The sequence below is a fragment of the Octodon degus genome, unplaced genomic scaffold (assembly GCF_000260255.1).
Source record: "Octodon degus isolate 3935 unplaced genomic scaffold, OctDeg1.0 scaffold00157, whole genome shotgun sequence".
In the NCBI taxonomy this organism is placed as follows: domain Eukaryota; kingdom Metazoa; phylum Chordata; class Mammalia; order Rodentia; family Octodontidae; genus Octodon; species Octodon degus.
The window spans coordinates 6,228,095-6,244,758 of NW_004524733.1; the positions used below are offsets into that span (position 1 = coordinate 6,228,095).

General features: G+C 36.2%; 1 protein-coding gene across 5 annotated transcripts in view; it reads right to left on the reverse strand.

The window, feature by feature from the left end:
- The window catches only part of Atg4a (autophagy related 4A cysteine peptidase), a 59,568-nt gene that overhangs the window by 17,390 nt on the left and 25,514 nt on the right, over positions 1–16,664 (reverse strand). For 2 of the 5 annotated variants that reach the window (XM_023702715.1, XM_004642618.1), the window contains exons 2-4: positions 10,218–10,328; positions 7,663–7,734; positions 4,959–5,057 (exon numbers count right to left, since the gene is read on the reverse strand). In XM_023702715.1, coding sequence (XP_023558483.1) covers positions 4,959–5,057; positions 7,663–7,734; positions 10,218–10,328 — 282 coding nt within the window. Of the gene's footprint in view, positions 1–4,958; positions 5,058–7,662; positions 7,735–10,217; positions 10,329–11,483; positions 11,662–12,421; positions 12,559–16,664 lie in introns of all 5 variants that reach the window. The other 3 variants (XM_023702716.1, XM_023702717.1, XM_023702718.1) reach the window with 3 other exon arrangements.

Consider the following 16,664-nt stretch of genomic DNA (forward strand, 5'->3'; position numbering starts at 1 on the left):
TCTTTTTTTTTTTTTTTTTGCGGAACCAGGGAAGCGCTTATTCCACTGAGCCATCTCCCCAGCCCAAGAGCAGATTTCTGAGGCTCAGTTTGCTTCCAAGAAATAAATTACTCTTCTGAGATTTTTAGAGTTTGAATTAATGATTGAAATATACTTGAAGACAAAGGCCATTATCTCTAGACTCTTATTTTTATTAAGGTTATTGGTACAATTTAAATAAACATAATGATCACATTCATCATAGGGAATTTATAGCTCTATCTGATGTGTCTTGAGTCCTCTTTTCTCCTCAGTCCCCTCTGCTGCACTCAGCACCTCCTCCCCATCTTATTTACAAAGCACTATTTCTACTTATTCCTTTTTTTAAAATATTTTATTTATTTATTTATTTATTTATTTATTTAAATCTTTTTTGCAGAACCGGGGATTGAACTCAGGCCCTTGCACTTGCCAGGAAAGAGCTTATTCCACTGAGCCATCTCCCCAGCCCTCTACTTATTCCTTTCATCTTTTTTAAAATTTATTTTTCCTTCCCTCATTTCCCTTCCCCCTTCCCTAGTTCCTATTTTATTTTGAATATTTTCTTCCTATCTCACAATATATATTACACATTTTGCTTTTTATTCAGTTCTTTCCATTTCTGACACCAGGGAGACAATTCAATATTGGAACAAGTATGTCCAACTTATTTCACGTAAAAGTATGCTCACAGGTTGCACCCATTTGAATAGAAATATCTCAACTTTATGCTTCTTTATGGATAAGTACTTTACTGTACAAAAATAAACACATCCTTTTTCCCATTCCTCAGTTGATGAGCATTTGAACTATTTCCAAGATTTACCTATTACAAATTATGCTGCTATAAACAGGGGTGCATATATATCGCTATGGTATGATACTTTTAATTCGTCCTGGAAGATACCCAAAAGGGGAATATCTGGGCTGAATGGAACTTCTAACTATAATTTTTTAAATAGTTATTTATTTATTTATTTGGTACAGGGTCTCACTATGCAGCTTGGACTCATAGTGATTCAGTCTCAGCATCCCCAGTGCTGGGATTACAGGCGTGCACCACCACGCCCAGTTTTGGTGGCCCACACAGCATGCCTGGGGTTCAAGTGAGGCTTGGCATGTGGTGCCAGGGATTAAAATTAGGTCTTTGTGCTTGCCAGTAAGGCACTTAGACTGCTGAGCTATCTCCCCAGCCTCAATCCTAATTTTTAAGGGCATCTCCACACTGATTTCCAGAGTGGTTGCACTAGTTTACACTCCCACCAACAGTGGAGAAGGGCTCCTTTTTCTCCACAACACTGACAATATTTGTTACTGGTTGATTTCTTGATAATAGACATTCTTTCTGGAGTGAGATGAAATCCCAATGATATTTTAATTTGCATCTCTGGAATGACCTGTGATATTGAACTTGCTGAGTTCATGCACCTATAATATTTGAATGGCAATGGAACACCCATCTCTGACACAACTAAACAAAAATGGGAGATACAAATGAAGGTTGATTTTGTAGTGAAATATATATATATATATATATATATATATATATATATACATGTATGTATATACAAAATAGGATAGATATACAGCTACTTTCTCTTAGCTCAATGAGAAGATTCATACTAGTAGTGTTTAGGCAAGAGATCATGTCTGCATCTTGTACTATGAATAACTACTATGAAGACAATAATATGCAATGTATTAATTACTGTAATTGTCCTACTAACCTGTTTTGAAACTGTCTCATTGCTATTTCTTTCTCAATAAAATTAATATAAAAAAGAACTTTTATCATATATTTTTTTCTGTTTGTGTTTCTTCTTCTGAGAAGTAGGTATTCATTTCAGATGCCCATTTTTGGATTTATATCTTTAAATCAGTGGAGAGTCTCATATTTTTTCAATTCTTTTCATGTTCTAGATATTAGTCCTTGGTCTGAGGAACAACTGGAAATAATTTTTTCCCACTTTGTGTGTTTTCTTTTTACTCTGTTGGTTATTTCTTTTGCTGTGTGAAAGCTTCTTCATAGAATGAGATTCCACTTGTTAATTCTTTGTATTATTTGCCATGCAATCAAGGTTTTATTCATGAAATCTTTGCCTGCACCAACATGTTTAAGAGTTCTGCCTGTTTTCTCTTCTAGCAGATTTAATGCCTCTGTTTTTAATATGTAGATATTTGATCCATTTTCATTTCAGTTTAGTACATGGTAAGAGACATGGGTCTAGTTTTATTCTTTGGCATGTGGAAAGCCTGTTTTTCCTAGCACCATTTACTAAAAAGGCTATCTTTCTTTCAGTAAATGTGTTTGTCCCATTTGTCAAAGATAAGGCAGCTGAGTGTTTGGAATTGTTTCTGCATCTTCTAATCTGTTTCATTGATCCTTGGGATCTTTTTTGCCAGTACTATGCTGCTGTTATCACAGTAGCTCTGTAGTATAATTTCAGGTCAGGGATTATGATGCCCTCTTCCTTGCCTTTATTGCCCAGAACTAGTTTTCTATTCTAGGTCTCTTCTGATTCCAAATGGATTTTAGGATTATTTTTGCTAATTCCGTGAGGTATGCTAATAATATTCTGATTGGTCTTACATTAAATCTGTATAACAACTTTGGGAATATGGCCATTTTCACTACACTGGCTCTTCCTACCCAACAACAAAGGATATTTTTCCATTTTTTTTCAAAATGCTAATTGATTTTATTTTACTTCCTTATGAGTAATCACCTTATATTTACATAATTTACACCTTCTTACATTATGTTACACGTTACCCTTAATGTTGTCTTTCAAGGCAGTCGTTTTTCAGGTTTCCTATATTGAAATCAACAAAAGCAAGGTCCCATTGCTCAGGCTGTCTCCAGGTTCTAATTGCTTGGCACAGAGTTTCCTTTATTCATTAATATATCACTAGTCTGAATGCTCCATAGATTTTAGCATTTGGGAATTTTTTTACGGGGTATTCAACATCCCAATTGCATAAATCAAATTGAAGAGGACCCTGATTCTTTTTTTCCCATAATTTTATTGAGAAACAAATAGCAATGAGACTGTTTCAAACCAAATTGGTAGGACAGTTTCAATAATTAACACATTGCATACATTCTTCCTAGTGGTTAATTGCTGTACAAGATGCGGACTTGATATTCTATTTACAAACACCATTAGAACAAATCCCTCTATTCATTAAGAGTTTCCATTTTATAATATCCTTTTCAATCTCCTTTTTAAAAGTACTGTATTTTTTCTAGATTTTTTTAACCTCTAGATTTCCTACAGTCAAAGTTGTAAACTTCAGATGTACTACATCCCTCAGAGAATAAATCACATCCAACTTTTTTCATTAGTTACTAAATTGTCTAAGGTTAGTGAAATTCTGATTAGCTGGCTTCTAAGTACCATTAAATAGTTACTGATGACAGTGCTAAATGAACACCCCAGCATAAGTTTTTAAAATGACTGAATAGGAGGAAACAGCTCAAAAGACTGCTACATCTTCTATTCAACATAACTACAAGATGTATTTTCAAATTATTTCTAGTATTAGCTTTTATGCTGAAATGATTGAAACTGATGACTGTAGCATTTTTGTTTGTTTGCTCATACTTCACAATTTGCTTTCAGAAAAGTCCTCTCAAAGTGCTTTACAAATAAGAAAAAATGAGGCTAGCCTTGGTGGTGTACACCTGTAATTCCAGCATTTGGGAGGCTGAAGCAGGAGGGTCACCATGGATTTAGGCCAGGCTGAACAACATAACACGATCCTGTCTCAAACCAAAAGTAAATAAAAAGAAAACATTAAATAGTAAAAATGAATCTGTATCAAGAATTATATGTATAATAGAGCAGTCACTTGACTGACAGTCAGAAGATTTGCATTCTAGTTGCACATATATATTTCCTTGCTGATTCTGAGCAAATCATCTTATTTATGCAAGCCTTCATTTCCTCATCTGTAAAATAGAGATTATAAAACCAGCCAAGCAAAGCAAGCACTGGATACGCTAAGTCCTGCAGAGAAGACAGTAAATCTTGCAACCTCCTCAGAAATTCCTGGGTTCTAACTGAAAACTGCAGAGGTTCTCTCAGTTGGCAAAGTAGGGAAAGCAGAGTAGTAGCATTTCCATGCTTCCATCAGCAGTAGCCAATGAGTTCATCAGTCCAATCTCATCCAAATCATCCTTTTACTCGCTCTTCCCCACGTCTAGTTGGACTTCCCCCAACTTCCTGAACTGGCATCTAGCTCCACCCTGCAGAGGCATACAAGGAGCATGTACATGTCTTAAAGAAGGCAAGCTTCAAGAGTGCCAACAATTCCAACTAGAAGATTCTTGAATATAAAATGGCCTCCTGAGAAAGTTAATTTAAGGAATCTTTCATCACTGAATAGATATCCTCAGGGATCAAATACCAAACAGTGCTGGCTCTCTTATTACACACTGCCTTTAGGTCATTTTTTTTTTTTGGTGGTACAAGGGATTGAACTCAGGACCTTTCACTTGCTAGGCAAGCACTTATTCTACTAAGCTATCTCCCTGACCCCCTGTTTAGGTCATTTATATCCTTCACCATATGGATTTTCTAAATGAGGTTAAGAAACAGTCTTAACACTGCACCCTCCTGTTACCTTTGTTATCTGGAATTTTTAAGAACTCAAATAATAGCAAAGTTGAAACTCTAAATGACACACATGCTCCAACATCCAGTTCTATCCCAGGAAAATAACTGTCTGGCTTGGTGAATCACAAGGAAATATTGCCCATTTCTTTTTTAGAGGGGCTTTGTTGACTTTAAAACCCTGACACTTAGCATGCAGAAAGCATTTTAGGGCCTACAGTTTTGTTATTGAGTCTTCTTAAAGCTTAGTGTTAATATGTACCAACAATAGCAAATGGTATTACAGAGGTATTCAAAGCCATTTATACAAAAAATGGAACTCACCCCTTCCCAAATGTCTACATATCAGAGCTTGAGCTAGCATCATCTGTCCACAGCGCAGCATACATCCCCAGCCAGCATCCGATGAAGGGCCTGTTCCCCCTGTTGGCCAATTGGATGGGAATGAATATGGATACCTTAAATTGTCATCTCCTGAGAAATCAGCATATTTGGGACTCAGTAAAGACAGGCAAATATACATATTCTGAGAAGGGAGGCAAAAAATACAGGGCTCAAGTAGCATTTGGATATAGGGTTGAAACTGGCAATAATAATGCTAAGTCAACCAAACAGCTTCTATAAACAAAGAAAAAGCAAACAAATGAACTAAACCTATCCCCTTAGGATTTCTTCTTGGAAACTTCTAGATTTTGGATTTTTGTTTGTTGGCTGTTTTGTTTGGGAGGGGTTGGGGATTTTATTTTGTTTTGTTTTTTGAGACAGGATTTCACTACGCAGATCAGGTTGGCCTTGAACTCACTGATCCAGGCTGGATCTCCTACTTCTACCTCCTGAGTTCTGGGATCACATGCATGTACAACCATAACCAGCCTTGGAGACTTCTATGTATACACACAATTTTAATCAATGAGTGCTATGTATGACTACCAAAACTTAATCTATTCCATGTCATCACTTTCTAGACCAAACTTTGACTTGTATAATTTACCCACATGGCCTTGGACATCTCATTGTAGGCAGTCTTATTTAAGTTAAAGAACAAATACTACTGAAGGTAGTCATCATAATGGCCGGAGACATTTGGAAGGCATTTCACTGTTCTAAATATATAAGGATCAGAATAAGGACAAAGTAAAATAAAATAAAGAGGCCTAGATTAAATATCAGAAAACCAATCTCCAGTTTCACAACCCAAATCCCATCCATAGATCAGAGATAATAATACACACTCTCTCTACTATCAGTGGATGCTGTAAGAATAAAATGAGAGAATTTATTTCAATGTGTTCAAGAATCCACACTGGTTAATGCAAATACCTAGTATTACAAGTATGGAAGTAATAAAAAATACTATTACAGAATTAGAAATATACTGTATTTTTAAATGTACAAAACTAGTTAATAAATGAAATAACAGGTTTGACTTTAAGAATACTTGCTGTAAAGACAAGTCCATGTATATGGACAAGGTGAGTAATCTATCAATATTTTCTATCAAGGGACCAATGAAACTATATAGGTTAGATAACAGAGGCGCTATTTTGCTTTCATTGCTTTCCTTTTCCCAAATGGATGTAGAAAAGTATGCTCTAATCATAATCTTAGAAGATAAATTGTAAAGGGTGTCATCAATCTTGCAAAACAAGGTTCCTGAAGTGATCACCCTTCTCCTTTTGTTGTGGGGACTTAAAGAGAGTTGCTACAGCAGGATGGAGAGGCATGCACCGATTTTGTGAGCTAGAAGGGAAGTCTTTTGGTTCTTGCTAATGCTCAAATCATAGCCCATTAACAGCATGCAAAAGCTGCAATGAGATACACATAAAGACGAGACCATATGTTGACAAAATGTCAACAGAGTTGAATTGGAAGTATTTTCCAGCCTTACAAGGATTTCCTCATCCAGAAAAGGCTAACCATTTAGAATCACTGTGTGATAAAAATTGTTCTTTTATGCGACTGATAAGGACTTTCTATGAAGAGCAAAGAAAATATGGGATTTTGTTTTTGGCTCTTTGCAGAAAGGTTATTTCACTCCATTTAGAAAGTTCAGTCCTGAGTAAGTAAAATCCAAAATGTATAATAGATGTAGAATGGGAAGAAAAAGCAAGAGAAACTGGGATAAGAAGTGGAGAAAAGAAGGCAGGAAAAAGTGTATCTATATATATCTATATAACTTTCTCTTAGTTAATTGCTAAGAAATGTTTGTGGTAATATTGAATATTGTTTGGACAATTAAATGCTGATATCTTGTACTCTGAATAACTAATTTAAAGATAACCATATGCAATGTATTACCCATTGTTAGCCTATTATCTTGTTTTGAAATTTTGTTTTATTTCTGTTTAAAATTAAAAAAATAAAATGTGAAAAAAAAAGAAAGTTCAGTCCTGCCTTAAAATTGGTCAAACAGGCTTCTGCTTAGGTGAAATAGCTTCCAATATTTCCATCCTAAAGGACCAGATATTAGAAAGTGACTACCCTGCTTGCAAACATTTCATAAATCCTCACAAGGAAGCATATTCACTTACCTTATTTATCGATTTTTTTTCTAAATGACAGTTAGAAACAGACTACAATTAGTTGTATGGAAATCTATCATAATGTCCTCCAATGTCAAGGTGCTTTCATTTCAGAATTATTTTCTTTCCTTCAAGGCAGAATTATCTTTAATAATCAAATAGTTCTACAAAACAGTGAATTGTAATTTAGTAGATATTATCCAAATTAAAAGTTGATTTCGTTTTTCCTTACTCTCAAAAGTAACATAAATAATCCTATCTGATATCTGAGCAGGTGAAAGCAGAGTCAAAGGTATACTGGCATAACATGTCAACACCACAGCACTGTGTGTGACAAGGTACTTAAGCAATAAAATTTTGGGTGAAGTGTAAGACTTACCTATTTCCTTAAATAAAATGCTTTGCCAAAATAAAGTGTTAATTTTAAGGTTTCTTTGAAGTCACTGATAAACTCAGGCAAGCTATCTATAAGAAAGCATATAACATATAACAAATGATATACCTACCAATTGGTGAAAATTTCCTTCTGTATGTAAACCATAGACGAGCACTTATATCAGACAACAACTTAGATTTTTCTGCAATTAGAAAATAAAATTAAGTCACTATATTCCATCTAAACAATTTCCGTGTTTGAGTTCTAAGCCAAGAGCAAACTGTCTTGCGAATAACCAATCAATTCCATTGTTATAGGCCCAGGGAAAATTCATAGGAAATCCAATCTTATTTCAGCCAAATACTTTCAGTATTTCTCCCTCACTTCTGTTTTGGCCTGAGCTACTTGACTCGTGTGTCATATGATACTGGGTAGTTCCTGTCTCTTTCTCATTCAGTATCATGGCCCTGGAAGGTACCCACAGTGAAGCCATGGTCAAAAGACAAGAAATAAGACAAGAAAGGATCCTCTATAACCCACCCATAAAGCAATCATTCCCAGTCTGAATGATGATAGTTAGTTGGATTGCTCACCATTACTGTTATAACATTATTATCTAGAACCAAGGGCATGTATGTTTACATGTATAATGTATACATTCAACTAAAAAGGAATATCCCCAGAAAGCAAATAATATGTGTAATACATTTACCCATAATACCAAGTGCAACTGACATTTGTACTCTAGGTCAATGTATATATCACATATGTTTTTGTCTTTATTCAAAACATGCTTTCTTGCATTTTATGGCAAATTCACTTCAGTGGCCATCGGTACAACTTCCTAATCACCCTTTCTACTTAGACATAGTATTTTTCTTAGTCATCTCTTGCCCTCTTAACAACATACCCATATTTGTATTCTGTATAGGAACCACAGTCAACATACTTCAAAAGAAGAAAGACAAATCCACTTTTAGCCAATATTTTCCAATATTTTCTCATTTCTTTACTCTAAGAAAACTAGACAATTGAGCTATCTGGATCCCCTTCCCTTCCTAGCCCCAGTGCTGAGCACATTTTGGGAAGCAGATATATAGTAGTTAAGAGTAAGATTTCTAGAGTTATACACTGACTGGTTTTGCACCTTGATTCTGGTACTTACCAGCTATGTGACCTTGTTGCTTAACCTTTCTCAGCTTCAGTTTCCCTATCTGAAAAATGGGGAGAATAAATTCTACTTCACTGAGTGGTGAACATCCAAAAAGATAATACATGGGAAGTGCTTAGATGGTGTATTGTATACAGTAAGATTGTGCCAAATATCAGTTGTTATGATACACCTAACTTCTCAAATGTTCACACCACTCCTGCCTCTGCAGCTGCTGTATAGTCCAGCTTGGCTTCATGCTGTGATGATGGCATGGATATTTTAACAATAATTTTACTTAAAAAGTATTTCCTAGCTTAGTGTTTAACTATGGGCATATTCCACAAACTGAAGATTCTTGTTATCCTAAAAAATAGAACTAGAAGAGGTCCTCTCCCATCCCTACATTTAAGTACTGGGGAAAGAAGTTAAAATGTAGAAAGAGAAAGTGACTTGAGTAAGTTAGAAGAGTCCGAAGACACAAAGTCACCTAATTGGTATCTTCAGACTCTCTCCTAATTCATAATTCTCCAATCAAAATAATGAAGCCAAACTCAAGAGGAAGGGGACAATGCCTAACTTCCTCTCCTGCCTTTTGATCAGCTTCTTCCTGCTCCTTACTTAGCATGCTGAGGTCCACTAAAGAGATTCTCTCAGACGCTGACCCTGAACCTGGGGCGCACTCAGATGGCAACTGAGACTGGGAGTGGTGGTGCGCGCCTGTATCCCAGCTCTTGGGAGGCTGTAAACAGGTGGATCACTACAAGTCTGATCTAGTAGTTAGATCCTATAGACCCTTCCCTAAAATACAAAAAGAAAGAAAGAAAGAAAGAAAGAAAGAAAGAAAGAAAGAAAGAAAGAAAGAAAGAAACTCTCAGAAACATAAATCTCAGAGCTGCCCCTTCCCAAGTTCAGGTTGCATTAGGTGCTGGATCATTAGCAATTTTAGGTTAAAGTCTTTCCCAATTTCTTAAGAATATGACAGGAAAGAAGAAATACTGAAGCCCTCATTGTAGTTGCAGTGGTTATATACAAAACCAGAATGAACTAAGAGGACAAAAGTCAGAAAAAAGATTTAAAACATAAGAATTTGTATGTCTGATATTGTTTCGAACAGCCATGGCTTGTTTAGAAGTCCTTAGGCATTTCTTTTGAGATGGACAACAATGTGAGCTAAATGAGAAACATATAGCCCAGTTACCAAAGAATGGATACTGTTTAGTGATAACCAGGAATGGGTCCATGTTTTTGAAACCCAGTATTTCTAGAATTTGGATGTTTTCTTTTAAGAATAAAAAATACATTACTTTTACAAATTGTACAAAATCCTATACCTATTTGAACATATTACTAGGGACTTTCAGGATCTTGAAAGAGGCCTGTGCAGCAAGGAAGGGAAATGAGGCTTAAGCCTCATTGCTACAGTGTACATCTACCTTAGAGTAGCAGCAACGTAAGACAGAAAGGAAGGCAGGACCTGAATCCCAGCTGCCCACCTTAGTTGATTCCCAAAGACAACTGCTGCCAAGAAATACCTGTTTTAAGGAGATGCTGCTTTCCCAGAATCCATACCAGCTCGTCTGTGTCTGGAAATTCTTCTAGGTAGTCAGCAAAAATAGTAATCTGGTTTTCATACTTGGATAAAACTGAAAGAAACACACAAAAAATAACATCTTTTTCAATCTTTTTTCTCAGAGTTTTATATTATCTTGAAAAATTGGGCCATGGTTACTTGAAAACTTCTTTCCCATGGGGCATTTTTTGTAAATATATACTTATCTAGCTTTTCTCAGCAGGGGGGTGTTATGGTTTGTGTCTAGATATTCTCGGAAGCCTCATGCAGTCATGGTGTGGGATTTTAGAGTTTTTTATTGATCCCTGGTCTAATGCTGGGATTATGGGTGTAAGTGCTATACCCATCCTGGGGCTGGTAGCCTGCATACAGTGTAAGGGTGGAAAAGAAGCTTGCTTTCTCTGCCACAGTTGTTCCCTTTTTGTTCTCTCTGCTTTTTCTGTCTTCCATAGCCATGAACTGCTGCCCTCTGCCATGTGCCACTCTGCCTTGGAAATAGCCAAGTATGGACTGAAACATTCAGAAACTGTGAGCAAAATAAACTTTTCCTTCCTTAATTCTGGGTGTCAGGTATTTTGTGTCAGCAATGAGAGAAAAGTAACCAAGACAGAGGGTACCAAGGTAAGACAGCAAAACCTACATAATTACATATTTCCTATGTCACAGGGAGTTTCATGGTGATATTTCCAGTGGCTGGTGGCTTATGAGGGACTGTAACAAGGTTGAAAACGTATACAACTGTGAAAATGGTAATGTTTTAGCTGGAAGAGCAGATGTTCTTTGTAGTATTTTATTTGCCATTTTATCTACCTATAGTGTCTACAAAGAAGGCTCTTGGTGTAGACAAAAAATATAACTTGCTCTTAGGATTCACAAATAACTACTCTAATACAGTATGAAATAATGTATTTGCTCTTTGTCCTTGTATTTTGTCATAGAGCTCCTAAAACCCTTGTAATTTCCTAAGTCCTAGGGATGTCAGGCACATCTTTTGTTCCAATATTTCATCCCTGGCCCCTGTTCCATATACAGAGCTCCTAGTCCCTTGGAATCTTCTGGGTAACTGGACATGCTTTGTTCTAATCAGATGACTTGTGATGGGCTCCTGGATGAGGGTTGGTCGCCAGAAAGACTAAGCAATGATTAGAACCTTGAAAGCTTCAGCCCTACCCTTCACCCTCAGGAGTGAGGCTGGAAATCATATAAAAAATAGATAATGTCTACCTACATGATGAAACCTCCATGGAAAACTCTGGACTCTGCAATTTGGAGTTCTTCTCATCAGCTGAATTTGTGGAGGTGTCTGGAAGGCAGTATGCCTAGAGAGGGTAAAGAAGCTCTATGTTCCTTCTCTTCTACCTTGCTGCCTCCTCAACCAGGCTGTCATCTGCATCCTTCACAACATCCTTTATGATAAATGGGTATGTGTAAGTAAAGCGTCTCCTTGAGTTCCACGTGAAAATTTATAAAACTGAGGAATGGGTCATAGGAATCCTGATTTATAGTCCTTTGGGCAGGAGCATACAATCCAGGTCACACCCTGGAACTTGTGACTAGCATTTCAAGTGGGGCAGTCTCATGGGACTGAGCCTCTAAGCTATGGAACCTGACTCTAAATCTAGCTAGATACTGTCAGAATTAAACTAATGTCACACTTATGGTGTCTGTTGCAGAATTTCTGGGTATGTGAGGACACCACACACACACACACACACACACATACACACACACACACACACACACACATATCTGGTATCCAAAGTAGCAAAAAAGTTTGCTTTTTCCAATCTCTAACTATGGTTAATTCTCAAGGTAAGGTAACCAAATGAAATAAAACTAAATCTCAGTTCACAGGCCACATTTTTTGAACTTTTGACCATATAATATGAGAGGAGTTAAAATTCAAATTCATTTTTGTACCAACCAGGAGAAAGGAATCTGCTGAAAGTCTCAAGACTGAATTATGAAGAGGCCCTTAGCTCTCAATTCTTTGTAAGCAATTGCCTGAGGAAATATTATTGATATTAAATAAGTTTTTAAAGAAGCCCATAAAAACTTATTTTAATCTATAACCAGAAAATTTAAATTTATTTTATATTTCACAGTTTATGGTATTATTTGAATGAGAAATACGTCAATTTTAAGACTAAGACACATAATACATACCTTCTCTCAGTTCTTGAAGGCTCCCTGGCTCCTACCAGAAGCAGAGCTCACAGACAGTAGGAACCTCTTTATGTAGTTTTCAATAGCTGCAGGGCCTTTTCCAAAGAGTTCCCTAAGCATCATATGGGTGTAGTTTCCTGTGCAAATGACATTGTGGGCTATGTCTAACTAATTTGAAAAGATAATATTTTCTAAGGCAGAAGTACACTGTCTTCATAGAAATAAATGTTCCTGCTATAAATATGGGTTCATGTTCATGAACTCTTTGCCTACCCCTATGTCTTCAAGATTTCTACCTACTTTCTCCTCCAGCAAATTTAGTGTTTGCGTGAGAAATACTTCAAAGAATCAACAACTTTTGGGGGGGATATTATTCAGAAAGGCATGGTATCTCTAATTTTTCTCTCAGTGTGCTCATTGCTTGTGTACAAAAATGCTACTATTGATTTTACATCCTGCTACATTGCTGAATTTAGTGAACAAATCTACAAGACAGTGAAATTTTTGGAGTCCTGTATATAAAGTATCATGTCTCACAAAGGACATAAAAGATTTGTACAGTGAAAATTATGGTACTATAAGAAAAGAGATTGAAGAGAATTTGAGAAAATTGAAAAACATTCAATGCTCCCGGATAGGAATAACCAACATTGAGGAAATGGCCATACTCACAAAATTGTTATACAGACTCAATGCAAGCCCAATTAAAATAATATTAATATACCACACAAAGCGAGAGAAAACTTTCCTCAAATTCATTTGGAACAAGAAGAGACCCAGAATGTCAAAAGCAACCCTAGGAAACAAAGGAAAAGCAGAAGGTATCACAATCACTGACATGAAATTATACGATAAAGCTACTGTGACAAAAACCAGCATGATCCTGGCATAGACAGACTTGAGGATCAATGCAACAGATTAGAAGACGCAGACACAATGGCGAACACACAACAACAACATTAACTTTGATAAAGGGAGAAAGACAGCCTCTTTAATAAATGGTGCTGGCATTGGCCAAGCAATGGGCATGACTCATCCACATGGCTGACACTGACAAAGTATCTACAATCTAAGGTAGAGGATCTCAGGAAAAATCCTGAGGGGATTTGACTGATCTTATTAGATCCAAAAACGACAACTCTTGTTGCATAGGTCTTACTTTATCTTGGTCTTAACCATCCAGCAGAAAAGTATATAAATGAAGTAAAAGAAGTAAAGCCATGGTGTTATGTTGAGCTGTAGGAGACTCAGGTCAACAATTTCTGACACTGCCAGTCAAGAGGAAGACCCAATACTATTATGGACTACTGGACTCTTTTAGAATATTTTGCTGAGCTCACACACCTATAATATTCAAATGACGGAACTAAACAAAAAAGGGGATACAGATGAATGTCCATTTTGTATCTGTGTATTCAAAATGGTTAGGACAGATATATAGTTACATTCTCTTAGTGAATAGGGGGATTTGTTGTAATAGTGTTTATAAATAGCATATCATGTCTTCATCTTGTATAGCAAATAACCACTAGGAAGAGAGTATGCAATGTGTTAATTACTGAAACTGTCATACCAATTTGATTTGAAACTGTCTCATTGCTATTTTGTCTCTCAATAAAATTATGGAAAATAATAATAAATGGTGCTGGTAAAACTGGCTTTATACATGCCAAAGGCTAAAACTAGACCAACACAGATCACTGTGCACAAAACTAGTCTGAATGGAGCAAAAATATAAATATTAAAACAGAAACACTAAATCTTCTGGAGGTAAATGAGAGTTGAAACTTTAAAGACATAGTGGTAGGTAGAGATTTCATGAACAAAAACCAAAATACATGGGAAACACTTTAAAGAATCAACAACTGAGAGTTCATCTTTTTAAAAAGTTTCTGCATGTCAAAGAAAATCTCCAACAGAGTAAAAAGAAAACCCACAAACAGAGAAAAATTAGAGCCAACTGTCCCTCTGATAAAGGCCTCCTATCCAGACATATAAAGAATTTTTAAAAACTTAGGACCCCCAAATTCAAAGACCCAATCCAAAAATGAGCATCTCAGATGAATATACATCCTCAGAAGAAAAAATACAAATGGCAAGTAGGTTTATGAAAAAATCTTCAACATCACTGGTCATTTAAGAAATGCAAATTAAAACAACACTGATTCCATCTCACCTCAGAAAGAATGACTAACATCAAGAAGTCAGCCAATAACAAAGGCTGGAGAGGATGTGGAGAAAAAGGAAAACTTCTGCACTATTGGTGGGAGTGCAGACTGGTACAACCACTATGGAAATCAGTGTGGAGATTCCTCAAAAAGCTAGAATTGGGGTTCCATTTAAACCGTCTATTCTCCTCTAAGATATTTTTCCAGAAGTACTAAAAGCCTCATACCACAACAATATATGTGCACCCAGGTTTATAGCAGCACAATTTGTCATAGCTAAATCTTGGAAACAACCCAGATGCCCATCAACTGAAGAATGGATAAAGAAGATGTGGTATTCTTACACAATGGAGTATTACTCAGCTATAAAACAAGACAAATTTGATAGGGCTGGCCTGATAGCTCAGTGGACTAAAGTGCCAGCTTAGGCAGAGCACAGTGGCTGGGGTACATTCCCTGGTGTGCCATGCCAGCGCTGCCCCTGGGGCACACTAGGACTGTGATTGAGATTGGGCATGGTGGCACACACCTGTAATCCTAGAACTTGGGAGGTTCAAAACAGAATCACTACTAGTTCAAACTACATATTGAGACCCTGTAGACCCTGCCCTAAATACAGAAAAAAACAGGATAAATTTGAGTCTTTTGTTAGTAAATGTATGCATCTAAATTACATACTCTTAAGTGTTATGAATCAGACCTGCATGTGCAAACATCATATTGTCTCCTTAGTGTGAGAACCTGAAAGAGAAAAATGGAATCTGAATGGTACAACAGATACTGGGAAAAGGGAATCAACCTGTTCAAAAAGAAAGAGTTACTGAGTTGAGGAGAAGGGCAGGAGAGGGAGTGGGGGAAAGAGATTTATTTATGTATGTAAGCAGGATGGTTTGGTCAACTATATATAGTGTATTTCTGCTCATCTATGCAAAGGAGCAGATAATGCTTTGTTTCATCTCCTTTTGCAATTGTTTCTCCTTTTTGCCTTCTTGATTTCTTATACATTGCTTTCTTTTTTTCTTTCTTCTTCAATTTTACATGCATATATCTTGTTGGAAGACAATACTATATTACAACAAATACTGTGAAATTCTTATTACTTTGTTAAATGAAATTCTGTATCACTTTTAATTTTTTGTTTAATTCTAATTTGTACTCTTTTTAAAAAATTAAAAAGAATCAACAATTGGGACCACATCTATTTGAAAAGTTTCTGCACATTAAAAGAAATCACCAACAGAATAAAAACAAAACTCACAAATTAGGAAAATAGTTGAGCTGACTGTCCCTGAGACAAAGGCCTTCTATCTAGAATATATAAAGAACTAAAAAAATAAGGCCTCCAAAATTCATAGACTCAATCCAAAAATGGGCATCTGAGATGAATACATACTTCTCAGGTGAAGAAATACAAATGGCAAACAAATATATGAAAAATGTTCAGCATCATTGGTCATTTGAGAAATGCAAATTAAAACACTGAGATTATATCTCACTCCAGAAAAAATGGCTCTCATCAACAAGTCAAACAACAAATGCTGGAGAGTCTGTGGGGAAAAAGGAATCCTTCTCTTGTTGGTGGGACTGCAGACTGGTACAACTACTATGAAAATCAGTGTGGCGATTCTTCAAAAAGCTAGGATTGGAGGTCCCATTCAAGCCAGCTATTCCCTTTCTGGGTATTTTTCCAGAAGAACTTAAAACATCATACCACAACAATATATGTGCACCCATGTTTATAGCAGCACAATTTGTCATAGCTAAATCTTGGAAATAATCCAAATGCCCATCATCTGAGGAATGGATAAAAAGATGTGGTATTTTTATACAATGGAGTTGTACTCAGATATAAAAAGATAAACTTGAGGCTTTTATAGATAAATGGATACAATTAGAAACCATACATGTAAGTGAAATAAATCTTAGCCATGTGTGTAAACATTGTATTGTCTGCCTAATGTAAGAACCTGAAACAGTAAATAAAACCCAAAAGATACAATAGATACTGTGAAAGGAAAAGAAACTATTCAAAGGGAAGGAACAACTGGGATGAGGGAAAGGAGAAAAGAAAGAAA